At 39.6% G+C, this 26,440-nt stretch overlaps 2 protein-coding genes across 3 annotated transcripts; both read right to left on the bottom strand.

The window, feature by feature from the left end:
• Positions 1 to 237: 237 nt before the first annotated feature.
• On the bottom strand, positions 238 to 6,591 carry LOC117479606 (protein Ycf2-like). Of its 2 annotated transcripts, XM_034126707.1 has the most exons (6): positions 6,113 to 6,591; positions 3,824 to 4,299; positions 3,283 to 3,340; positions 2,435 to 2,518; positions 1,972 to 2,386; positions 238 to 1,885 (listed from the first exon to the last, which is right to left on the bottom strand). In XM_034126707.1, coding segments are annotated over exons 1-6 (1,314 nt in total). In that variant the 5' UTR covers positions 6,392 to 6,591; the 3' UTR covers positions 238 to 1,883. The 2 variants fall into 2 exon arrangements, with proteins under 2 accessions (XP_033982598.1, XP_033982597.1); XM_034126706.1 differs by having other exon boundaries at positions 1,972 to 2,518.
• A 1,646-nt stretch (positions 6,592 to 8,237) lies between these two features.
• Positions 8,238 to 18,885, bottom strand: LOC117479429 (immunoglobulin-like and fibronectin type III domain-containing protein 1). The gene is given in 20 exon segments (XM_034126375.1): positions 8,238 to 8,270; positions 8,354 to 8,680; positions 8,745 to 9,041; positions 9,126 to 9,318; positions 9,451 to 9,536; positions 9,824 to 10,132; positions 10,380 to 10,508; positions 10,595 to 10,774; positions 12,815 to 12,878; positions 12,880 to 13,112; positions 13,782 to 14,075; positions 14,215 to 14,356; positions 14,902 to 15,026; positions 15,214 to 15,330; positions 15,575 to 15,946; positions 16,413 to 16,874; positions 16,976 to 17,248; positions 17,690 to 17,972; positions 18,586 to 18,757; positions 18,872 to 18,885. Coding segments are annotated over 20 exon segments (4,077 nt in total). The 3' UTR covers positions 8,238 to 8,265.
• Positions 18,886 to 26,440: the final 7,555 nt, after the last annotated feature.

The raw sequence follows: 26,440 nt of genomic DNA, 5'->3' as shown, positions 1-26,440 counted from the left end.
TTCATTTGTTAGGGACTATTTTCGTCTTTGGGCTGGCTGGTATAGTGAGCATTTTCATCGCAATAAATCAATGTTGTGTTTAAATAGATTTTTGGATACAACCTGAACTCTTTAACACTTAGGGTTGAGCTATATCAGGCTTTGGCCCTAAAGACATCCAGCTCCAATTTCTGTTAATGTAATATGATCAATATTCATTTTGTATGGTACAACAGCACAGAATCAAGTATACAAAACTCAAAGAACCAAGGTTTATTTTAAAAACATGAATCTCATACTGACAGTAACCAATGTATTGGCAAAAACTGCATTTTGTAAAAGTGAAAAGTCTCAGCAAATTGTACAGTGGCGCCCAGGTCTTATGATAATACCAAGAACTTACAGAATGGCTACAGAAACACATTACACATGTTTGAAGCATGACTATGTACACATTTGTCATGTCTCCAAAGAGGTAATTTTAAAACAACACATTAGATATCATTATTAGTTGATATGTCTATTATTTGCCCTAATCACATTCTTTCTGCCTTATTTGAGAATTCACATTATCCAGTTGTCTTCAGAGCATATTAGAGACCTTGAGTCTTGTGATGAGACCTTATGTGTTGTCCTTTGTTTGTTTCTATTGTTCCCAGACATGTTCAGCCGAGTTCAGATCTGGTGACGTTTCGATCCAAGTTTCTTCTCCTTAAACGTCCAACATGACTCTGCAGTGTTAGGCAGTCCTTCTGTTGGCTTGCTCTAACTTGTCATGTGGCTGTCTTCACACACAAGCTCTACATTTGCAGCTGCAATGTTAACTTATTGGTACCAACAGTGATGATTTTAGTTCTTATTGGTGTTGTTTTGATTACAACTAACCATTTGTGAGTCTACCTCAGTGTGTATTTCAATGCCACACAAGATTTAGATGCCGTTATGTGCCACAATCTTTAATCCTGGAGAGCAGTTTATTCCTAAAGCTCTTTTAATAGTTACAGAAAACTGCTTTTTTCCCAAACATTATTAAAAGGGACAATAATGCATATAATCTCTGTTTGTATTGTGGCTCACAACAGCATTACATGATGCATAGTCTGAAGAGAAATTAGAATCTGAATAAAAAGTAAGAAAGCAGTAGGATGATGTTACTGAAATAGTTCTTGGTAGAGGACTTTAAGACCACTGTATATTACAAACTACAGGTGTCTGGGTGTAATCAGTTAAAGGAAAGTGCTGGTTCAAAGCAAACCTCCAGTTTTTAAAGCACTGAAACACAGTACTTTCAAAAGTAAAAAAAAATCTATCAACTACAGTTTGTCCTATATTTTAAAGACAGGAATAGTTCTTGTTTATCTCATCAAAGATGCTTTTTTTTTTTTCCGTTAGCTCTTTAGTTGCCCATGTTGTCTGTGTAAACAACTGGGATACATTTATAGTTACTGTAACAAAAACAGGCATTACTTATGGCTTCAAGTGCATTGACAAACAGTTTAGGCAGTAACTTCTTCTTATGGCACTGGCTTTGAGTTTTCCAGTTTACTACAGATACTAAACTTGACAAAAAGTGTGATTGATGAAAAGTGGAAAAGGCTCTGTAGAAAGATAAGTCATTATTTGATGGATTAAGGCTTCTGAGGTTGTTATTGGCAGGAACACCCTGAATTACCCATTTCCAAACTCATGTTTTGAGGTCCAGCGTAGTGACTAATTTCTTCTGACTGAGGTCTGCCTTTCAAAGAGCAACCATGTAATGAAAACTGCACCAAAACAACAGCAATCAATAATGCCTTCTACAGTATCTGTCCTATTGTTGACTGTGATTTTGTACTGAGAAAAGTTGCCATTCTCCTTTCTTGATATGTCCTGTGTGGAAATGTTCTCCTTTCCGGCGATATGCACTCTGTAAAACAGGAAAAAACAAGAAATAATGAGTTATATCACACATTTTTTTTGTACTAGAAGTTTTCTCACTATAATTTCACTTACATTCATCTTCTGGTGAAGCATCATTTTCTAATGGCTCCTCTTCTTCATCCGTCTCTTCCGCCTCCTCTTCAGCTGCTACATCCTGCTGTTCTTCCTCTTCCTCTTCTTCTAACACTTCCTTCTCTTCCAGTCCCCCATCTCCTTCAGACACCACCTCTTCTGCTTCCTGGGTCTCCTCTACAGACTCTTCCTCTTCCGTCTTTTCTGATAAGGCAGCAGCCTCCTCTTCCTCAGCCTCATCTGTCACAGAGTCCTCCTGCTCCACAGGGGCTACTTCCTGTGCAGCTGCCTCTTCTTCGCTTTCCTCTCCTGCTCCTTCTGCCTCAGTATTGGATGCCTCTTCTTCTACATCTGCAGGAAGTTCCTCCACTTCTTCAGGTGCTGCAGCTGCCTCTTCCTCGACTGCGGGAGCTGCCTCTTCCTCGACTGTGGGAGCTGCCTCTTCCTCGACTGTGGGAGCTGCCTCTTCCTCGACTGCGGGAGCTGCCTCTTCCTCGACTGCGGGAGCTACCTCTTCCACTGTTTCTTCCACTGTTTCTTCCACAGGCTACAGCAATGGAAAGCAATCAAATACATCATATGAGTTTTTAGAAGACCACAGTCTGCACCTCAATCATGTCACAATAATTTACAAGTGTGCTACTTGGACATCCAGGTGTCTCTATAAACAGTATATGAAAAAATGACAAACAAAACTATAATCTACAGTATACTGTATGAAGGTAAGTGTAGATGTGAATCCCTCGGAGATACCATGCCAGGCAATTAGCTTCTTCAAATTAATGAGATGAAACTCATTAGAGTTCCCTTTGGGCACACAGTGAACAGAAATAGTAAGGAGACCATGTGTGCTGACAGTTTGTGTGCTCATGCATGCTCTGCAATTAGAGATATTCGACAGTATAAACGGCTTCTTAAACTTTACATTTTCAAACTTTTTTTAAAGCCTAATAAGGCTTACACATCTTTATATACGAGACATATCTTAAGCCTGGTTACAGGCCTCTAAACAACCCTACGTATCATAGATTTGTTCAGCAATTTAGGAATGTCTTTGTATCGTGAGATATTATAACCAGTTTAAGTATGATAAATCGACCAATCAGAGTTTTGTGGGAGGGATTAAAAATGTCAATATAATCTTCCTGCATATCTTGCTGCGAAACCAATTGCCTGACATGAGAACACTGTCACGCTAGCGATTCAGTCTGATTATCAGGGCGAATATGATTCGCTTGTGAGTTGGTTTCCTAGGTAACCTGCTCCTGTATGTTCTGCAGCTGAGTTTTGATCCTGCAGACTCTGACGTACCGTATCGATCTGTTCCTCCACGCTGCCCTGCTGGAGCTGTTCATTCTCGATCAACCCTCTGAAAGACAGAAGACACAGTGAGAGGTTTTAAGTTAAGATCTCCATTTCAATTGTTTTCAGTTGTGGGGAAAGAAATGTCAGAAGAAATAACATAATAAAGTATTGTGAAGTCCCTTGAAGCCTGAACACTTATTGTTAAAATAGACACAGATAGCTTCATTACATAGCTTTTCTAGTGTGCAACAACAGCCTGTGAACCACATTTCCATTCGTTTTTTTTTTTTACATGAGCTTCAAAGAGAGCTCACTCTGCAAACAAATGTTATGCAAACCTTTCAGCTTCAAAAATCATTATAATAGAGATGTTTATACAAATCAGGACAATCTTACAATGTGAACATGAGGCCTACAGACTCAGGTCTGGAGTAACACAGAGACAGTGGACGACAACAGGGCTTTGTCAAAGTCAACATAAAGTCATGGGTCAGAGGAGGTGAGCTATTTTCTCCACTGCTCCAAAAAGCAGCAGATTTTTTCCTACCTGACATTAGCCATCTCCAGAGTGCTGGCTTCCAGCTGAGCCTGGTAGTTCTCCAGCTGCTGCTTCAGCATCTGCACCTCGGCCGTCTGTCCGTCCATGCTGGCACTCAGCGTGGCAACCTCATCCAGTTTCGACTCGGCCTCTCCCATGCTCCCCGTCAAGCCTTCCACCTTCTGGGACAGTTGGTCACTCAGCGTGGACAGGCCCTCCACCTGGATCCTGACCACCTCAAACTCCTCGCTCTTGCCTCTCAGTATGCTCTGCAACTGGCTAAGCTGCTCCAGGGACACGGTGGCCTGCTGCATCTCCGCCAGGCGGTTCTTCATCTCAGTGTGGAGAGACATCACCTGAGTGGGGAGGTCGGACGTCCTGAGCTGCTCAGCTGTAGCCAAGGCCATGCCCGCCTGTTTCTGGGCCAGTGCGTAGGAGTCCTCCAGGGCATTCAGGCGGATCTCCATGTTCTCTGAGGCTTGCTGCTGTAAAGAGACATACAGGAGGGATGTTGAGTCAAAATGGCCACTTGGAGTAACCATCACTCTCCCTGAGATGGTGCAGTCTCCATCTACTGTATAAATGGGCCCCAACACTATGAAAATTATATAAAAGTACCAGACCTCTAAGATGCCAAAATTACTTTATATTCAAATGCTATATTATTATAATAATGCACTTACAAAAACTGCATTGCTCCTACCTTAAAGTGTTTTTAGGAATCATTTGTTTCTGTTCAAATTCTAATTTGTTCTCATTAAATCACAGTCATGGTCAAGCAATCAAATGCTCCAAGAGAGTAACTACCCAGAAACTGTCCAGGATTATCTAACTAGTTAAACCAATATCAGAATCTAACCAACCTGCCTGGACAGAACATAAAACTATAGTTACTTGCAAAAAGTTGCAGGTGACAAACTGAAGAGGTGTTTTTTTCAGTTACGTACAGTATTTTCCTGTTAGCCAATTAGTATTGTGTTTTATAACTTTGCTTCTGCATCAGCAAATGTATGAGTCACAAAAAAACAATTAACTGCTGATTCAGGAAGTATGTGTGTAACAAGACTGAGCTAGCAAAGCTGCTCTCATGCAAACTTTTTGCCACATTAAATTACCGGAACGTCAAGTGTTGCATAAGAGAAGAAGGGAGTGGGTGGATCGTATTGTTTTGTTTAACTGCTTTATTAAAAAGTTAAAATAATTCTGCCTGGAGCAACTTCAACATGGTTGGGAAACACAGGTGGAGTGAAATACAACTCAAGGCAGCCATGAACCTCTGTTTGCAGTGGTCAGTTCATTTTACAGATATTTAAAAGTATAGGAAACCAACAAAGTATTTAAAATAACAATGTGTAATCTCAGAAACTCAGGTGGAACACTGCCTTTTAACAGTATCTGGTGTGCAGAATCAAAACCACAGACTAAATGTAATCCTGGCACACTACTGTTGTTTCTTTTAATGTTGGCAGTGTCATGGGAATTTATAATAATTCAATATATATATATATAGAGGTTTCATAACTACAAAATGTTCTCAGGCAGAAGGGTGTCGCCTTGACCATTGTCAGGCAATTATCATATGAATGTTAGGGTTGTAATTACCATGCTATACTTCCCCTTCTGTCTGCCCCCCACCTTTCTTAAGACTGTAATGAAATGACCTAGCTGAATGAATACTCTTCCTGTGTCTCTTCCCTGTATAAAGTCATTGCTTTTCTGTGTAACTTGGTCAGATTTCTTTAGTACACATTGTTGCAGGGTTATCTGTCCTTCCAGCTGGAAATAAATTGATTCTGTTAAATGCTATAACTCTTTATTAAATAACAATTTTTTGGTTTAAGCTTGTATCTTTGTTCTTTTCTTACCAGAAGGTGATTAAGTGTGGAATTTCCACCACAGGCAGCATCCTCTATACAGCTCTGAAAGCATGTTTTACTTGAATTATAAAAGCAGATCACTTTTGATTTTCTGTATGAGTGTGAGATCAAGTCCCTGCAGGAGTAGGTCAGGAATAATCCTCATTACAAACGTCGGCAGCTGTGTGGATGTTAGAAATAGCAGCGACGTGGGCTACTCACAGCAGTCAAGCTGTTGACATTTTGAAATCTGATATAAGGCCTGCACTTTCCTTACTTCTAAGAAGCAGTGTGCTGGGGCCTTTTCTTGTGGAAATTAGAAGAGATCTCTAGTGTTTTCATGACAGGATATTTTTAGACTATGGAAGGAGGCGTGTTGCTCTGTGAATGGCTGCAAACTCAGGTGACTACCACATTCTCAAAGCAACTTTCAATTACTTACCTGGTTATTTGACTGTCTCATATCTTCGTGGGACGACTGTAGCTTCACTATTTTCATCTGCATGCCCATGAGATTGTCTGTTAAGTAGGTTAACGTTTGGTGCTGCTGGAAACAGAACCATGAGCCAGTAGCACCGCATATTACTATCATCAGGAATAAAACCAAGTGGAGAGCGATGTTGTTCCCCCCACCGCGAACTTCTGTCTCCGTGACATCGTTTTTGAAAAAGTTATCTTCATGTTTGTAGTTGTTCTTCCCTTTGCGATGCTTTGCAGTCATTTTCCCCCACAAAGGACACAATGTTCTAGGCAGGCAGAGAGGTGGTGTGCAAGGAGCCGGTGGGTCAAACAAAGCAGAAGCAAAGTAAAGAGGTTTAAATGTTGAGGCTCCTGAACGCAGCGCTGCACAGATCGAGATGGATTCAATCAAAGTGCAATAAAGAACCGAGAGGCTGCAGCGGGTTCTGATGAAGAGGCAGAGAGGAGGATGAGGCAGAAAGGGAGGCGTGGACCGAGGAGGCGTGATCCTCCATTCAGGAAGAGGAAGGGGGAGTGGGGGCTGGGGGAGGGTCGGCACCAGGAGTGGCTGAGCCTCTTCCACCATGTGCGCTGCTGTCTTCTAATAGAAAAACTACACGTACGGTTTCCCTGGGCTATTTATTACTGCAGCATGTGGTCCCCTCTGTGGGGTACAATGAGGTGACATGACTGTGACTGCATGGAAACCCTCCTGCTGATCGGGATTAATTTAGTCAATTAACCTTTCTTCATAGTAGGCTACAGTTTTAATGTGTCCTATTAAGTGACAGACACAGAGATAAAGGTCACCTTCGGTATTTGAGATGTCAACATCTTCTTGGCCTTTGCTGTTTCCATACACTCTATCTGACCTTCATTTAATGCTCAATTGAAACTGCACTTTGGTTAAATTGCCTGTTAATCCTAGAGTCTAATTATTTTTTTTATACTTGGCCTATTTGCCATTGGTGCTGCATTTTTTTCTGTTGTTTGTGGGGAGGGGAGGGGTTCTTACATTACATTACATGTCACTTGTTAGACACTTTTATCCAAAGTGACTTACATACTCAATACTGTGGGCAATCCCCACAGGAGCAATTTGGGGTGAAGTGTCATGCCCAGGGACACAACGACATGCTGACTGCAGTGGGGGTTGAACCTGTGACCCCCTGATCCAAACACCAACGCACAACCCACTGCACCACACGCCTTCCTTACAAATGATTGACTTTTCCTGTTGCACAGATTCAACTTTGACTAATGTTTTTTTTAGTGCTTGTGTAGTACCACCTTTTGTTCTTTGCAGGGTTGTGGGGGGGCTAGACCCCAATAAGCAGGTTGGACAGGTTGACATTACTTAACACAAATCCAATCCAATCCAATCCACTTTATTTATATAGCACATTTTAAAAACAGAGGGTTTGCCAAAGTGCTTCACAATGATAATACATGAGACTTGTATAGCGCTTTTCTAAAAACTCAAAGACGCAATGAACATAACATTATAATAAAATATAATATTACACGAATAGATGAAAGGCACACATAAGAATAAATACAAGGCACATGAAAGCTATGGACAGACAATAAAAGCATACAAATAGGTAGTGACAAATGACACTCACATTCACACGTATAGGATATAGACACAGCGGGAACACCTGGACATTTTTCCTGTTAGATGACAGTTTGTACGCACAGCATGTTGCCTTTTGAAAAACAAGAGTCTCGAAAAAGACTTAGGAAGAGCATGAGCAGAAACACAGATTGTCAGCATCATGCGTGTTATGTGTCTGGTGTCAGATAAGTATAGTTTCACAATCTGTAGTGCAAAAATATCAACAATCAGCTGTAAAAAGATAATGTCGAACCACAGCCATCTCCAGGCTCTGCACTGGTTATCTGACTTGAACCATGAGACAGAAAACTCTGTGACAAAAACGTTTTAAAACCATTCAATGAACTGTTTTATTTGAGTATTGTTTTGTTTTTCTAAGCAATACAGTTTAAACAAAATTCCATCTTTTCCTCTTGTAAATGTTACATTATGTCCAAGCGACACTTCAATTTAAACAACATGTAAAATGTCTAAACTTTAAAATAAACACTGCTCATATTGTGGGGCCTTTAGTGTCTTCACTCTGTAAGAAAGAGAGAAATTGTTTAGCATCATTGAGTATGTTCTTTAATTCACCTATCCTTTGAAATAAAGTGTCTCTCTCACCTCTGACACTGAGGGTGGTGGAGCACTCATCCCGTCCCAGGGCGTTCTCTGCAGAGATGGTGTACTCCCCCATGTCTTTGGGGCTTACACGGAGAATACACATGGAGCAAACTCCACACGTGTTGGAGATGTAATAGTTGGTATTAGTGTTCAGGCTGATGTGATTCCGATACCAGGTGATACGAGGTGGGGGGTTTCCCTTCACTGCACAGCTCATGTAGCACTCATAGCCTTTTGGTGCAGTGTGAAACTTCAACGGTACAATGAAGGTTGGAGCACATCGCAAATCACAGTCCTTAATGGTCGGTATATACACCATGAATTTCTCTGCAAGAAATTACAAAAAGTTAGGATGTTCCCTGTGAATATTAAGATTTTCTTACCAACTTACCTTTCTTCTTCTCCCTCCTACAGGTTGGTGACTCTGACGGTGCAGAGATGCCCATGTCGTTTTTGGCATACACCCGGAAATGATATTCCCTCCCGTGCATGATGTTGCATACTGTGAACCTGTTATTGAAGAGTCTGTCAGCCACTATGGTCCATGTGCGTTTAGTGGAGTCCAGTTTTGACACTGTGTAGTGGAGGCGGTCATCACGCTTCTCATCAGGAGACGGTTCCCACATCACTGTCACTGTGCCGGGCACATTTTCATCCATCTCTACCGTACCAGGGGGCTTCGGATCATCTGTAACCACAATCAGTTTTAGTGTTTCATTCATTAACACTTAATTGATATAGAAAATATACATTGTTATTGTTTTAGTTTTACCTGTGACCCTGACCTCTGTACTGAATGTCTCCTGTCCTGCCATATTTTTCACCAGAATGGAGTAGATGCCAGAATCAGAGCGCTCAGAGGAAGGGATCAGCAGCTGGGACGAGCCGTCAGAGTTACTGACTGTAACTCTCTTTGACACTGGCACATTGTCCTTCACCCATGTAATAGTCGGGCGTGGAGAGGCCTGTGGAAAAGAACATTAGCAATGCAATGTTTCAGGCCTGAATGTATCCTCAGGGTTTTCCTCCTGATTAGTTTAGCAGAACCAGTTGTCCTCAGTGTGTTGTCAATAATGAAGCTAACGTATAAATGTCACCTCAAAGTGCACTGTGATCCTGACAGAGTTCCCCGCCTTCACCACCATGAAACTCTTCATTTTGTGGTTCGTGAACTTTGGCCTCACTGGAAGAATGAGCACAAACAATGAAAAGTGCTTTGGACAATGTTTAACTTCATGAGGTTTGTTTTAAAGAGTGAGAAATGGAAGGTCAGTTCCCTGAAAATATTTCTGTAAACATCCAACACCATACTGATCATGTAGAGAAGCATTACACATTATGTACTAAGAGCTATGGGACAGTAAAGAAACAGAATATAAAGTAGATTTCAGTCCCCAAACTTCCCCTTGTTAACTTTCTGCAAAATGTTAGCTGCAAACCAACAACATATTCCGACAAGCATTAACATACCAGGTGATGGCATTGCGAGGACATAGTTGGGCAGCTCCTCTGCTGCACCATTTCCTCCATCATTAAACGCAATCACTCTCACCCAGTACATCTCCATGTGCTTGAGGCCTTTCACACTGAAGGAAGTGGTGATGATGAGGGTGGTATTACAGCGGGACCATTCAATGCAATCTGCAGGACGAATCTCAACAAAATATCCCTTTGCTTCATCCTGTTCCCCAGGTTTATCCTCAGGTTTGGTCCAGGTCAGGACAAAGTGGATGTAAGAAGTCTCTGTCACCTTCAGGCCTATCACTTTACCAGGAGGCTCTGGGGTACACAACAATAAAGATTATGCAATTACAAATATCAGATGTTTAAGATTTAGGTATTTATTTTCTGATCTGACATTTTATAAGTCTAATAAATATGATCCTTTTCAACGTCAATACAAATAAAATGCTTGACATTATTAGGCAAATGTTATTGATTTCATATGCATTTAGAATCTGTTCATGAATATATAAATTGTGCAATCTATTGTTTATTTCTAAGCATTTGAAAAAAAGTTGCTCACCCTTTGGATCCCGTGCAAAAACAAAGCTCGATGCGTTGCTGTATTCTCCAACTCCAGAAAGGTTTATGGCAGAGACTCTGAATTCATACTCCATCCCTACCACGACATCTTTCACTGCATATTTCTTTTCTAAATCAGAGAATTAAAAACCACAAAAGCTCAGTCTTATGGTCTTCATTGCAGGATTAAACTACAATCAAATAAAAAGGACAAACCTTTTATAAATTCATCCATGGCATTGACAACAGTCCAGAGATTACTCCCTTTTTTGCGTTTCTCCAAAATATAGCCCAGGATACGCGAGCCTCCTGTTTTATTTGGGGCAGCCCAAGAAATATTAATGCAGTCGTCAGAGGCACTGACCACCTTTGGAGGCGCTGGAGGGCCAGGAAAAGCTGAAACATGCAGAGATAAATTGGTAAATTATGTAGTCAGAGCTATTTTTACAGTTGTGTGACTCTTCAGTTTAATAGCAATGCTGTATTGATGGAAATGAAGTTATAATCTGGTCGTGTTCAAAGAAAAAAAACTGCTCTGACATCAAAGGTCTGTCCTGTGTTTCCTCTTGATTAACACTCTACCTTGCTTTTATAACTGTGCAGTAAATTATTGTTATTGTTAATCTTACATTAGCACTGTCCTGAAATGTTCAGCCTCTCAGTGAGTGAAAGAAAATTAATCAACTAATTAAATGATAATTGATGCATTAATGGAGTAATTTATTAAGCTAAAACGTGTAAATGATGTTGTATTTCTCAATTGTAATAATGTGAACTTGTTATCTCATATCATTGTAACAGAAAAAAACAATGTTTGGGGGTTTTGGGCTCTTGATCGAAATAAAAACAAGTGACTGATCACTGATGCAATGATAAAGAAGAGCAGCAGGGGGCGGTAATGAAACTGAATTGTATGATGATCAAATAAGTATTTTTGACATATCGCTGCATGAAAAGTACAGGTGTGAGTCACTGATTAAATTAATGATGGTTGAACTCCTGGTGACTGGCATACTGTCATGGCTTAGTGAGACATTTCTAAATAACGTTTTTTTCTTATTTCTTATAATATTTATTGCAGTTATCTTGTTTTCTTGGTGCATACACCCTTAATTGGCACAGGCCACACCTGCCTGAGGGAAAGGGGACCCGCAGCCAAACAGTTTGGGGCATTTGAGTCAATTTGAAAAATGAGTTGGAAATCTTCTTCACTGATCAGCAGACGGATGAAAAACATTTGAAGTGGATATAAACTTGTTTGAAGAATCTGGAAACCTCTTCAAAATTGTTGTAAGTGTTGTTAAACCACTTGGAGCGTTTCTGAAGGTTTGCCTTGATACTGAAGGATGCTTAGCTAACTTAGCTGTGTAGCTAACTAGTTAATTGTGTAAAGTAAAGTGCTAAAGTCTGAAATATAACAACGGCTTTTACATGAAAGGCGTAAGTAGGAAGTTCCTCACGATTTTACTCTTTGTTTTGTTAGTTTCTTTGGTTATCAAGGTCTGTAGTAGGCTTTAGTGTTATGTAAACAAACGGTAAAATGCTATTGGTTTAGTTTTTCTCAATAAACAACGTTCTTCATCAATCAGTGGACATTAATGCAATGTTAATAATTGATCACAATAATTCCCATACAGATATAATTCAATCATTTAATAGAGACATTTAGCTGCAGAAGTTATCTACCCCAGAGTTTTTTAAGAGACATAAACAGGGGTAGACCCAAACCGGTGTTGTTGATCTGCTGATAAACTGATAGATTAATGATTAGATGTGTGTCATCTGCAATACAGTTCTCTCGCTATCTAACCCCAATGTTACTGGTTTCCAACAGCAACAACTTGAGGGGATAAGTGGATTGCGACCATGGATGAGACTGTCAACGTTTCTGTTCACTGTTGGGCCTGACTGGAAAACTTCTTCAACACTTTGACTCCATGAAGGAAGTGCTGGTGGATGGAGTTTTCTTCAAGCAGACTTCAATAAGTAAGTGCACGTTTTTTTTGTGTGTGCTTGTATCATGTTTCTTTGTTTGTGTCTGGCAGCCGCTGTGCTGTAAATAACCTGCATGTGTTTGTTTTGACAGCGTTTTTTTGTAGTTTGCTGTTGTGCTATCAGGATGCTTATTTGAGACTTCCTGTCTTTTACATATTCATGGACATGCATTGAAAACCTGTTCAAGATAGTGGACTTTTTTCAGATCTGGAGAGAAAAAAAGATGCCACTTTTTGATTTGATATGTTTGTCAATTGGCTTAGTCTTGATTTTTTAAGTTTCTTGTTATTTGCTAATAAATATTCAAGTATAGTTAACAGGCATTGAACAAAAAAATGGAAAGGGTCCTTTTATCATCTGCATCCCTGTTCTTAAGATGATAGATTAGTAGGTGGGTCAAACTGATCCGACAGACATCTCGGAGGTATTAATTTGGCTCACCTAGTGTGCCGGCTTGCATTTCATCAGTCTCCATCACTTCACTTGTACCCTCTGCCGTCACTGCCCCGGATACGGTAACAATATTTCCGTCCATGGTCTACATCTGTGTCACAGTAGCTGACCACCCCAGGGATTTCCGCTAATTTCTTCCATGTGTTTCGTCCCACCTGCTGTCGCTCCATTATGTAGTTGGTCACTGGTGAACCTCCAACATCCTTTGGAGGCCTCCACCTAAACGCAATACATTTAGCTGAGCTCTCTGTTACCTCTGCAGGGCCCAGGGGGGGAGTGGGTTTGTCTGAAACATCAAATAAAGTACTTGTTAGAGCTTGAAACCTTTCCTTACTTCTTTATACCTGTGACAATGAATTCTGCATTTAAAATAGAGAAATGGCATTTTCCTTGAGAGACAATTATTTTAAGATTTGACAGGTGTAAGGCTTGCGGCGATGGCAGACGTAGCATAGGCTTGAACTTAATAACTTTTGTAAAGAGCTGAATATATTTCCAAAACACATCTTTAACCTGTCACATTACCACCAACCGAGATTCAGCTTTGCTTTCTCCTCTCAGTTGTATTACAGAGCTGCAGTTTGAAAGCAAATACCTCCATCTGTCCAGGCACAGACGGGCTCAGTGAAATGTGGCTCCCTTTCACCAGATAGAAAAAAGACTGACTTGATTATTTTTCTAATTATGCGAATGAGCAATGAAGCATTTTATGACACTACTGTTTGCGTTTGATCTTACAAGAGCAAATTACTCTGTGCTACAATGCTTGCTGCACAAATCAAATCCCTTAGCGTCTGTTAAGAATATGTTTTTCTTGAAGGAGTTGAACGTTTGAGTTAATTATTTATTTGAAGTGCTCTGACATTTGTATTGTTGTGCTATGAAGAGCCTAAGATTAAAATCTGTGGGTGATAAATTGATTTCTCTGTATTGAATTCCTGCATCATTCACTCACCGAGAACAATTAACTGGGAAATTGCCTCGATGAAGCCGTGTTCGTTCTTGAGCTTAATCTTGATCTCTCCCGTGTCCTTCCTCTGGCACCTGCTCAGCAGCAAGCGGCTGTGACTTGCAGATTTCTCTATCTTTGTGGTGTTGTCATCTAGAAGCTCTTCTCCCTCTTTGTACCACTTAATCTTGATGGGTTCGTGGCCAACAAATTGCAGTTTGAAGATTGCATTGTGCCCCACTTTCACCGTCACAGGCTCAGTAAAAGCCTCGAGGTCTTCAGGGTCAAACCTTGGGGGATCTACAAAAATGGGTCAGTCAGACATTTCAGTCGTATTTATCTGAGACCTGATTCTGACCTTTTCTGTAAATGTATATATTTAACCTTCCAGTTATACAACATAAAATCAGTTTCTTATTTTCATGACGGACTGTCAAACCTTTAACGTTGATCATAGCCTCTGTTTTACGATGGTCTGCCTCAAAGCGGTATTTCCCAGTGTGCTCTTCCTCGCACCTGATTATGACTAATTTATGGATCGTACCATCTTTAATGACACTGAAATTGTCATCTGGAGATATCTTAAAACGAGAAGGAGCAGACAGATGAAAATAAACAAATCAATCAACAATAAGTAATGATAGTTATAATGAGTTATCCTAATAAGCAACACTCCATGTCTAAAATGACTCTGTCCGCCTCTGTATTCTAAGTAGGCTTAAAGTATCTAAACTACCTAATATTTTGGGAAAAATCAACAATGCAATTTTGGAATATTAGTTTTCGGGTCATTTAACGATGTATGGCTAATATAATTTTCATCTGAAGAATTTCCGTATCCGGCAAGCACTTGCTGGCTTCATCAGCGGTGCAGCAAGAGTGTTTATTTTTTTAGATTGTCCTTTTGACAAATAACAAAGATGGCCTTCTGATTTTAAGTCAGTAACGCTACCAATGATGAATACGTCACTTATTCACACATTCCCCTTATACAGCAGAAAATGAAAGGGAAGTTAACCACAGGTGTTGAGATTGGTAAGCAACCATGCATTATCTGTCCTTGAAGAGTTAAGATTTTGTTCTCGGACACTGACACGGTATGATGAGTTTGACCTTTATGACTGACCTTTTTCTCGTCTCTGAACCAGGCTCCCTCACAGTCCTCACTGCTGAGCTTACATGTTAGCTCAGCAGTCTCATTGATGATGGCATTGACATCAGACAAACCACAGATGAAATGAACCCCTGGATCTAACACACACAGCAGGGAACAGTTAGGCACTAAGATCATTTTGATCATTTGAGTCATGTAAACTGAAAGGCACTGAAAATATTGGTAAATGAACTACTTATTTGATAACCAGATTAACAGACGCAGATGCATCCAGATGGAGCCCTTATCCTATGATTTAGACATGACACCTTTGAGGTTACTTACCAATCACCACGTCTTCTATCAGTGGGCCTTTTCTTTTACGCCTTGAACGTTTGGCAGTGCCATTTCCACCTTCAGTTTCTTCCCTCTCATTGAGGCCTTCAGGACATGTACTCAGACCTTGTTACAAAAAACAGTATGTTGGTATACTGGAAAACAGAAAGCAAATAATGCCAATATAGCTAAAACAACTATTTCTGCCTATACACTACAAAACAAAACTATACACAGTAATCACTGCCTCATCTTCCATTAATTAAAGAAAATGTTTTGGAACATTATAAAACTGCTTCAGGGTGCATAAGATCCAAACATGTTTTCTGGCCATTGTCTTATACTTTACCTCCATGCAGTAATGTCTTACCATTGATGGATTTCTTTTGCCGTTTGCTTCGCTTTGAACGCCTTGAATGCTTGAGCTGAACGGAGGCGTTGTTATTCCCATCAATGTTGCTCTCTGCATTGTCTTCTTCTGCATCATCTCTTCTTGCATTGCCACTTCTTGAATGGTCTCTTCTTGCATTGCCACTTCTTGCATTGTCACTTTTAGCATCGCAACTTTCAGAGTCGTAACTTTCAGAGTCGTAACTTTCAGAGTCGTAGCTTTCTGAATCGTTACTTTCTGAATCGTTACTTTCTGAATCGTTACTTTCTGAATCGTCAATTTCTGCATCATCGCCAATTGCTTCATTATCTGTTGTTTTGTCGTTATTTCCTAATCCATTTGGATCTTGGTCTAGAAGCAGAGGAACAAAGACTAGACAATCTCACAGAGTTCACACCAAGGAGAACAATTATATGTTATAGCCTTCACACAAAACCGAGTGTGATATTGAATTTATAGATGTTGAATTATTAGATAAAAAATGTGTTCCCTGTTGGTTCTTACCAGATGCTTTTTGTTTCCTCGTGACCTTCTTCTTGCTCTTTGTACGTCTGATAGACCCAGGAGAGGACTCTTTATTTTCATCTGCATTAGGAGATAAACAGCTGGTAATTTATTGCAAGATCATATAACTTGACAGTGAGCTAAAAGGCCTCTTCTGAGTATGATACACTTTACCCAAGCACTAAAGGCCAAAAGTCTTCCTAAAGCTGACATCCAATCATGTTTTAAACTAATCCATTCTTAAACTTCTCTTTTAAATAGAACAAGTGTAGAAGCTGGTGAAAATGCATTGTTAGGCATAGATCGACTTTACCTGTTACCTTGTCAAAATCCGCTTGACCAGATCTGCTGTGTTTCTTTTTCTTGGGGCCATCTATCAGTTGGGTTCCTTCTCGTGTTTCACCCCCTGAAGCATCTAATGTTGTTTCGGCTGTATCTCTCCTTGATTTCTTTTTCTTTGCCTTCCCTTTGTGCCCTTTCCTTTTTGGCTCAGACAGAGCACTGGTGGTTGTGGCATTATGCTCTTCAGTTCCTGCTCTGCTGTTCTGACCCAGTCCATTGATCGTAGTTATTTCGCCGTCTCTTCCAGTTGTTAATATCCTTCCTCCTTTCAGGGCTCCTTCTCCGTGTTTTGCTTTCACGGCTGCTAAAATCTTCTCCACCTCCTCTTGGTTTTTAATTTGTTGCTCTCTGGCCACTTTCTCAAGGTCGATTGGTGCTCCTCCAGCCAAGGTGGTTTTACTGGCTCTCTCAGCAGATGCAGGGTCACCCTCAGCTTGGATGATATGAAATAAAACAAACAGGACATAATTATGGCAGCATAGGATCATTCATCAGTACACATTGACAAATTGGATATTGGAGCAAAGGTGTTACCTTGAACAACCAGCCAGGCACTGCAGGACGTAATGCCGGCCACAGCTGAGTAGATGCCGCTGTCCTGCTGGCTGCAGTCTCTGATCAGCAGCCGGTGGATCAGTTTATGGTCCGACACGCTGATGTTGTATTTCTCTCCGTCCTGCAGGGCGCTGCCTTTGCCCATCCATGAGATCCTGGGCAGTGGGTGAGTCAGGACACACGCAAAGAGGGCATCTTCTCTTTCTTGAACTTTAAGCTCCTGAATTTTTATAACAAAGTCCACATTGGAAACTGTAAAAAAAAAAAAAAAAAGTCAGTGAACCAACCATCTATTCAGTCGGGTACACACAGCTTGTAACCATTACCATGAGAGGTGCATAGACCCACCCAAATACATTTATTAAAACCGAGCCCAACTTTGGTCCCCTTTCCCATCATTTATGGGATTCAGTAAGGAATGACATCGATAACTTTTCACTATTTTAATTTTGTATTTACTTGCACTATTTTTTCTGTTTTATTGTGTTGCACTGTTGGAGGAGCCTGTGACCTAAGATTTTCATCGACATAACTACACTGTAGCTATGCACGTATGATAAATAAAAGCCTTGAACTTGAACCTTGAACCTTTACTCCTTTTAATACGTAATGGGCCTTAACGTAACTTTAGATTTTCTTATATTGCATACACATGGACAGCAGTTTCTATCCAAACCCTTTTCTTGAACCTACGTGTGAACTCTGAATAGAGAAGCTTGACCTCTTCATCCACCAGATTATTTATTGTTTGGGAAAGGTAGACCCGTCCATCCGCTAGACTCAGTCCTGTGTTGGAAAGGTAGACCTGTCCGTCGACGAGACTCAGTCCTCTGTCTGAAAGGTAGACCTGTCCGTCCACCTGTTGGAGCCCTGTGCCCTTCTGCATTGGGCCGTTTGCATTAAAACCATTTGTCCTCTCAGCACCCTTAAGGCTGGGTTTCTCTGTAGCATCTTCATTATAGGGAATCACGCCATCCTACCAAGAACACAGAGGAGTAACAGGACAAACATTATACACCTTTTAATGCTGAATGTGGAAACTCATTAATTTAATTAGTTTGTTATTGTTTTGAATCAGTACTCTTAATTATTTTCATTTTTGATAAAATGATGGAGGGTAATTGTAATTCACTATATAGCGAACAAGGGGTGACTACAGTCGGTGTAATACTCTGAAAGAGCTCCACAGGTTAAGAGATCTTGATCTGTCTTTCTATGCATATTGAAGCTCAATATTAAGCTTTAATGAAGCAAAGCACATAATGACACCTGTTTGCTCATCCTGACAAGAGAGGGCAACATCTGATTAAGATGGGAGTGAGGGAGTCAGAATTAATGAGAGGAAGTGAGCAGTAAAAATGCACGATACATTTTCACAAGTAAATATTTAAACTGTAGTTCTTAGGCTGATTTTAACTGATAACTGCATTTGAAGTCATCACAACAATGTGTTATCACAACATCTCAGCATGAATATGAGTTTAGTCGCGTCTTCTGTGAAATTCTGACAAATCCATCATAGTTAGTTAGTAGCTGTACTGATGATTTAGCTGGAGATAATGTATCTTCTTTGACAGCAGTTTGCATACCTTACTCTTCTTTTGCACCCTCTCCTTCCTCTCTTTCAGCTTCTTCAGAACCGAATGTATGTCTGTAACACCAAACTCATTACAGATGCGCTCGTAGTCGTTCCTGTCAGCTTTCAGCATCGTGTCCCAGAATCTTTCATCACTTTCCCCGTCTCCTTTTTCATCTACTTTGCTAAAGGTATCAGGCAAACATAGAGATATGTTTCTGCTATGCCACTAACAAGTGATAACATTTAAACATACAGTATGCAGAAATATCTCGTTTGATATCATCGGGATTTCTTACCTTTTCCGCAGCATTTTTCTGAAGTCAGATGGATGTTTTGAATCTGAAAGCATCAAAGTCAGCTCTGGTTTGTTCATCTTTAAAACTATATTGTGTACATTTAAGGTCAGATAAAGCTATGACAGGCTTACTGAACATTGGATACTTTTTCTTTCAATATTAAAAAACAATTAAAATGCCAGCTACAGGCTTTATGACTTCCTGCAATCAAACCAATATTCACAATTATGTTTGGAAGTGTTTAGATTTAAACTCTTACCATCAACCAGATTTAACGTTGTTGAGCAGACCGCTTTGCCATATTCGTTCGAAGCATTGCATTTGTATGTATCTGCTTCCTCACGGGACACTTTGAATATCTAGATATACAAATTGAAATGATCAGATGCAAATATTGAACTTGCATGTCTTGATACAGATGTTCCTGTTCCTACCATTTGACTGTGATGTTCAATCCTCTGTATGAGCAGTAACCACTTCAAGGATGTTTAAGTCACTCACCTCTAAAATATGCTCTCCAGTTGATTCATCATAGCTACTCAGAAACTTGTTCTTGTCTGTAATAGGCCCTTTGGTTCTTCTCCATGACACCTCTGGTTTAGGATCCCCTGTCGCGACAACCTTGAACACCGCTATATTTCCTGAAGAACACATGGAAAAACTATTATTTTACCATTTATGACTTTTAGTTTCAGTCAGAGAGACGATGCTATTAGTTTCTTTAATCATTAACAGTCCTTTATTGTCATGCACCTCTTTAAAGTAACTGTGTAATTGCATAAATATATCAGTTGTAGTGCTCTGTTATTATGAAACCCACCTTCCTTGATATCCAATGGGGTTGGTTTGCTTTCGAAATCTGGCGTGCTTTTCCCCTCTGGTATGTCTACTACATACTGTGTGATTATTACTCCGGGGGTCTTGGATCTTCTCCGGATGACAGCTAAACCAGCGAAAATAATAAGAAATAGAAACATTAAATAATTAGCATTGTAGCCTTCTTTACAACCTGACATTCAAAACAAAATCACAGTAGCTTTGGGTAGAGATATACAGATTTATTTTCTGCCGCCAGCAGATGTCAGGAATGTCAAACAAATTCCCAGTGATGCTCCGTCTGTAACAGTTGTCCCTGCTTATTGCTCACTATCAGTTAGGATTGTCATGCTATATACTTTAACTGTAATCTTGAATATGTGTTAATTGCTTTGGGTTTTTTGCCTCCTTAGAAGCTTTTGTTAATTGTGAAATGTAATGTCAGCGCTAATTAAATAAACGAAATGAGGCAAAAGTTGCTCTAAACCTCTGCTATACTATATATGATGTGTACAAAAATAAGATTTAACACAATTGAATGTTGTATTTCTGCAAATGAACACATATTTACAGTAAGGGTGCTCGTTTTAATTGTACATGTACAAGGTTGCAACCTTTTACGACAGAGATGTAGTGTAGGAGCTTTTTCTTGATGTGCTTTTATCATATGTCGAACATTGTGTATATTCTCATTCTATAAAGTAGTTATTGTATATATTTACACAAAAGGAGTGCAATTGGCAATTATTTTCATAACAATTTAATCTGCCAGTTATATCTTGATTGTTTGTAAGGTTTCAAAGAGGTCCAAAATCAAAGATATTTCTCTTACAATGTAAAATATAAACCAGCAGATGATGACACTGGAGAAGTTAAAGTATGGGATGTTGCAAATAACAATGAATTATTCTCAAAAGGATAATCAATTATATAAATAGTAGTTCATTATTATGCTGTCTAGTATTCTAGTATGCTTATTGAATACACTGCCCACAAGGTTAAATAAATACAGTGCATGAAATCCTCACTGTGATCCTCTGGCACTGCAGCTGAACATTTTCCTTATCTGGCTGTGGATGTGCAAAGATAGAGGATCACACAGGAGTCGATAAAGAACAACATGAATCCAGGGATTAACGATTATTATGACAAAGACTAAAATAGGAGAAGCTGCACCCTGTCACACGTGCAACTGAGGGTCACTGATTTCACTAGATAGTAAATACATATTTGATTATTATCAACATAAAGGCATGACACGCCACAAGCTGACACACTATTCAATATTACCTAATGCATCCTTCAATATTCATTCCATTATTCATAACAATGGATTTAAAATGCTCAATGATGTGCATGGAGACCTCAAAATAAAACAGCTTTTTAAAATTGTACCTGTCTTGTTGCCAGACACCTCATTAAAACGCTGGATATATTGGTGAACGAGGGAGAAACCTGGAAGAAATGACACAGTATCAGTTAGAAGAACATGATGCATGCTATGCTGTTGCTGCAGGACATTAAGTGGTAAGTAAATATACACAGTACGTGTCCAACGGAAACTGTTTGTTATTATCTGCCTCTGTGAAATTACAGGCTTCGACCTGAAGGCATTTTTCAATATATGCAGAAATGTTGGTGATGATCAAACCCAGGTGAAGCGTTTATTAGCCTTTTTTTTAGTTTTCGGTGAATGTGATTGATAGCTTGATAGAGAAGAGACAGGGAGAGGAGTAATGGAGTGAGAGACTGAAATACAGAGTGGGCGTAGAGGCTGGAAGTGACCCAGTCAGGCATGGTGTGGAAAAAGGAAAGCTCATAGAGGCCTGAATAAACTGCAGCACGGAGAGGTCGAGGTAAAGGGCAGCAGGCAGGAAACCTTAATCTAGGGATGTTTTCTCCTCATCCTCAGTTTATCACTGAAGCCGGAGAGAGAAGACCTTTTATAGTCAACTGGCTTTTGAAGTGCCTGTCAGTTGGGCAAACTCCAACTCGCATAGTCCTCATTAATTTTATGAGTAAATAGAGATCAACATTGTGTGAATATTTTCTACTTTCATCTTTTACAAATGCCATGTCAACTGTCTTGCTATAATATCTTCTATTATATTTTCTCTAAACCTGCAAACAAGTTTTTTGTGGCCACTAGGGGGCAGTGGAAACCATTTTTGAACACAACATTGACATTTATTACCTTTTTAAGATTTAATTTGCTAGCAAACTGTGTATTATTTAAAGATCCAGCCATTACATAGCAACACTATCATCAACATAAGTCACCTACTGAATGTTTAATCCAACTCAGCTCTGTTTTTGATCTCCACTAACTACTTAAGAAAATATGTATTTTAGCTGATACAGTCAATGCTCCACTATGTTCACCAGCTGCAGACAGTCTTTAACCGTGTCTGTCTGCTGATAAGTGGTTAGTGTAAATCTATTTCACTGAAACACGCTTCCTAAAAAAAACCTGCAGCCGAAAACAATGCTATGACATTGAGATTGAACCAAAACATTGAATTTATGGTCAATTAAACCATGTTTGAGCTTTTTTTGCCAGGCTCAAGCATGAGGAGCTAAAGATTCATGTGAAAATGAACTGTAAATGAATCCATACAGTACAAGCAAACCCTATTTTACATTATCACAGTTTTTTACGTAATTTGTTACATTATCCTAAAAATATAGATTATTGCTGCATACATTGTTAAAATACATGTTCCAATGTTTATGTCACATCTTCAATATAATGAGATTAAAATATATTATAACCGACAATTCCAAAGGAAGGAAGAACACTTTTTATACCTTTTTACTATGAATATAAATAATATGGTCGTAGTCAGGCATTCATTATGTACAGTACATACAATAAATGTGAAAGGACTAAACTTTTAATTTGTGTTTCTAACTTGGTAATATTTCAAAATGTTCCCCCATAAAGTCCTGTTGAAGCCCGAGCATTATTCACTTTGCTGTCACAGCAACCACTTCATGTTTTAAAGTGTTTAAAGCCACTGTCTCAACATCGCCATCCGTCAGTGTTTACAACATGGAGTGCTTTTCTACACGGCAGCATCGTTTGTTGACTCCAGCAATATGTTATGTTTTGGCAGGATAATTGTAAACTCATTTTCCGACACTTTTTTTGATGAACTTGGCCACAGTTTTACTGTATGTGCAAATTAAATGGATTTGCTGCTCACCTCAAAGCCTGAGTAGGATTTGATTACAGATTATCAATGCGAAATAGTATGATAAGACACAATTGTATTGAATGTTGCTTGTTCTAGTTCAACCAATGTACGTGGTACATGAGTTTCCTCTTTGTTATTATATCCGTTATTCTTTTTGCCCTTATTACACAATAGAGAAACACCTATGGGTGTTTATCCTGAGACATATAACGCACTTTTGCTTGGTTTTGGTATTTAGGATTAAAATAATATTGTTCCTCTGACACAGCATCAATGTGCTGCTGCACCTATCAATGTTTGCAGAAGATGGAGGTGGATAGACCACTTTATTATTATTTAAATTGGTGGAACATGAACAAGCAGAAAATAAGAAGAGATAGGTGAGAAGAGGAAGGTGGGTTGCAGTACTGTACATCTTCTGTTGGGAGTGGGACCTGCGCTCTTCTCGCTCTTCCACATTCTAGCAAGAGTTAACAGTCAGTAGAGGAACCTGCAAAAAAGAAATGGGAACATGACCATTAGTAAAAAAACACCAGACATCAATGTGTCCTTGAATTATAAAGTATCAAATGTACTATGCCTGAAGCCGACCAAAAAAAGAAAAAATCTTGATTAACTGAAGTACTTCCTACTTGTCAACTAATCGATTGGCTGCTGATGGGTAAAAGCAACCTGCAAGTTATCAGTAGATTAACTAAATTCGCAAAAGTGCACTCTGACTCGTAGCCTAAATGAATAATAAATAGCATAAAAAGCTGCAGCATTTGCAGCATATTAAATACTTTCTAACCAAACTTTTTTATACCGTGATAACAACAGACTCAAAGCCGACCAGTGCACACCAGCCTGTGTTTATATGCATTCCTTAAATAGAAATAGCCGTTGAAGCTATCCCAAAGGGATGCATCAGCAGCTATATACTTTAAACAGAACTATTAGGTTATTTATTTGACCAAATGTTTTGAGGATGCCAATTGTGATTATGTATTATTACTTTGACCAGAGCAGTTATGAGAGGCAATCTAATTTGAGCAGACAAGATGCGTTAATCAACCAAGTTAGATGGACAAGAACATTTTCACTAACAAAACTACCACCCAGCAGAAGGTGTCAGACCTAATATTTATGCTTTTATTGTCATCTTACTATAACACCAATGTTTTTCTGAGTGTAACTGGTTCAGCATTTTCCTCAGCATTGCATCCCCAGATCCCTAGTGGCCATTCTGTTGACAGTCAGATATAACTATGTTGTCATTGGTTGCATCACTTGTATAAAACCTCCAGGCCTTCCTTATTTACCCGTTTTTATATATGTGGAGGCTAATAAGTTGACCAGAGTTAAAGGCTTGAGACTTGTTAGTTTCTGTAAGCATTGCATGCAGGGAAGAATATGTATACTATATGTGCGGATAGGCTACAGAAAAGTTTTGTATCAACCAGTTGATGCAGTTCAAAAGAAGAGCAATTCTTTGTTGGAAATGCTTTTTGTGTTCTCTGAAGTTAGAATGCCTTGACGAATGTATTTATAAAGGGATGGTGGCAGACACTTTTTATGTATCGCAGTGTATTAAGCTTATTTTGACAAGAAAGATTATGCATGTTGTTATATTCAGAACAGATCTAAGGGCTTACAAACATTAAGAGACGGCGGTCATTGAGGGGCCAAGTGATATTGAGTGCAGGACACTGATGGTGCTCAGCTCCCAAGCTATAGTTAGCTGTGACCCTGCAATACCTTCATATGGTTACATCAAGCTTCACTGCAGATTATTGCTGCTGCGAGATCCCCTTTCTCAGAAGTAAAATGTTCAGAATTAGATGCTCTCAACAACAATGGATAGAGGGAAAGGGGGCGAATGAGCTGAGATTAATTGTATTTTATGACAGCTGAATATTTTCTTTTATCTGCTCATGTGCAAAGTTTTCAATGTAAATCGCATCAAGCCATCTTGTGTGATCATTGATTGTTGAAGGAGGAACATTCTTTTATTCACCACAATGCCAACAAACAAAGAATGAAAATCAACACTTTGATCCGGTTTTCTTTTATATAAACCTCTGATTCCTTTCAAAAGCATCCCAGAAAGCCCCCTGTTGTTGTACTTCTGTCATTTCATAGACAGTAATCCGCCTGGGTATCATGAGGAAGTATGGGCTGACCTATGGTCTCGATGCGATCCCCTACGGTCAAACACAGACACAAACAAACAGAGAGGAAGATTGATTTACCTGTCTACAGCCTTGTCCTCACTCCCACTGAGACTGGTTTATGGTATAAACTCGCTGCCTCCTAGGGTTCACTTGATATTAAATCCTTTGGGAAAACACGATTTGATGTTGCTGCCTGCAAGCTTGTTCCAAGACAGACACTGTCAAGGAGAGACTTCTTCTGTTTAGGCAGATGGATGCTCAAAGTGGGTGGGTTAATATTAAGGGGAGAGTAGTGGGGGCGGTGGTGGTGGGGGAGGGGGTGAATGAGGTAAGAAGGGATGAATAGCCTTAGGGAGAGGGAACGGCTACCAATGACAAGTTAGTGGTGAAGTTTGTATGTTACCGCAGTAATTACTGATGACAGCGCGCTCATCTCTCACAACAGCTGCTGACAAGAAGAGAGTTCCTTTTGTGAGTGTGCTATCCCATGCTTTCAGATACCATACACCTTTAACCATCATTTGTAGTGCTTTTAGTTACTGTGAAGTATAGGGTTGATTACTGAAAGTGCAAGCACATTAAGTTAAAGAATAACATGTTTAAGTTTGTGCCGTTATCTGTTTGTGTAATGGAAAAATACAACATTATAAAGTTATTTAATTCGTGGTGGCTGGACACTTATTGATCTTAATGTGGATTGCTAACAAAAGAATATAAAAGTCATCCATTCTCCATTGAACTTAAAGGGAGTATGACTTTGATATACATTCTCAGTTTGATCCTCAATTGAGCCCCACTGCTGTGAACAAGGTAATAATCCCCTTGTCTACTGTGCACTTCTTATATTACATATTCAAGGTCATGACATTCATGTGGTATAAGATGTTCTCATGAGGCAGTTGTTGCTTTGGGGAGGGAAGGTCAAATGAAGAACAAGGCATTAATTATCTCAAGGTCATTTACTGGAATATCTGTTATATAACGATCCAAAATGTTCTGTCTGTACCTCGTGGAACGTGTTTTGTAACAAGAAAATATTGACTTGAACAGATGTCACTGCAGCAGGTGATAAACATCAACAGTGGACAACAAACTTTGTTTTTGCAGTTGCTGATCTAATTTCCTTATGGGAGGTAACTATATTTAATTCCTGTTATGTTCTCTCCATGGAAACATGGTTGTTTTTCTGCCACATTAGCAGCATGGCTCTAGAAATGGCAATGTTGTTCAGTCAGTCAGTCTGTTGGTACAGCGGTACAACTACTGAACGGATCGCCCTTAAGTGTGAGACCCACATGCATGGTACCCAGCGGCGACTCGTAATAACTTTGGTGATCCCTGACTTTTCATTTAACACCACCGACAGAGAGTTTCCACTCATCTGTACTTTAACTTTAATGTTC

The sequence above is a fragment of the Trematomus bernacchii genome, unplaced genomic scaffold, assembly GCF_902827165.1.
Source record: "Trematomus bernacchii unplaced genomic scaffold, fTreBer1.1, whole genome shotgun sequence".
NCBI classification, from domain to species: Eukaryota; Metazoa; Chordata; class Actinopteri; order Perciformes; family Nototheniidae; genus Trematomus; species Trematomus bernacchii.
The sequence above is the reverse complement of the archived record's forward strand: the minus strand, read 5'-3'. Positions and strand labels throughout refer to the sequence as shown.

Excerpts from the sequence above, each read along its gene's own strand:
- LOC117479606 (XM_034126706.1), bottom strand. The coding sequence starts at position 6,391 with ATGACTGCAAAGCATCGCAAAGGGAAGAACAACTACAAACATGAAGAT. Across the intron at positions 4,300-6,112 it reads TGAGACAGTCAAATAACCAG|CAGCAAGCCTCAGAGAACAT; the intron begins GTAAGTAATTGA and ends GTCTCTTTACAG. Across the intron at positions 2,519-3,282 it reads TGGAGGAACAGATCGATACG|CCTGTGGAAGAAACAGTGGA; the intron begins GTACGTCAGAGT and ends CCATTGCTGTAG.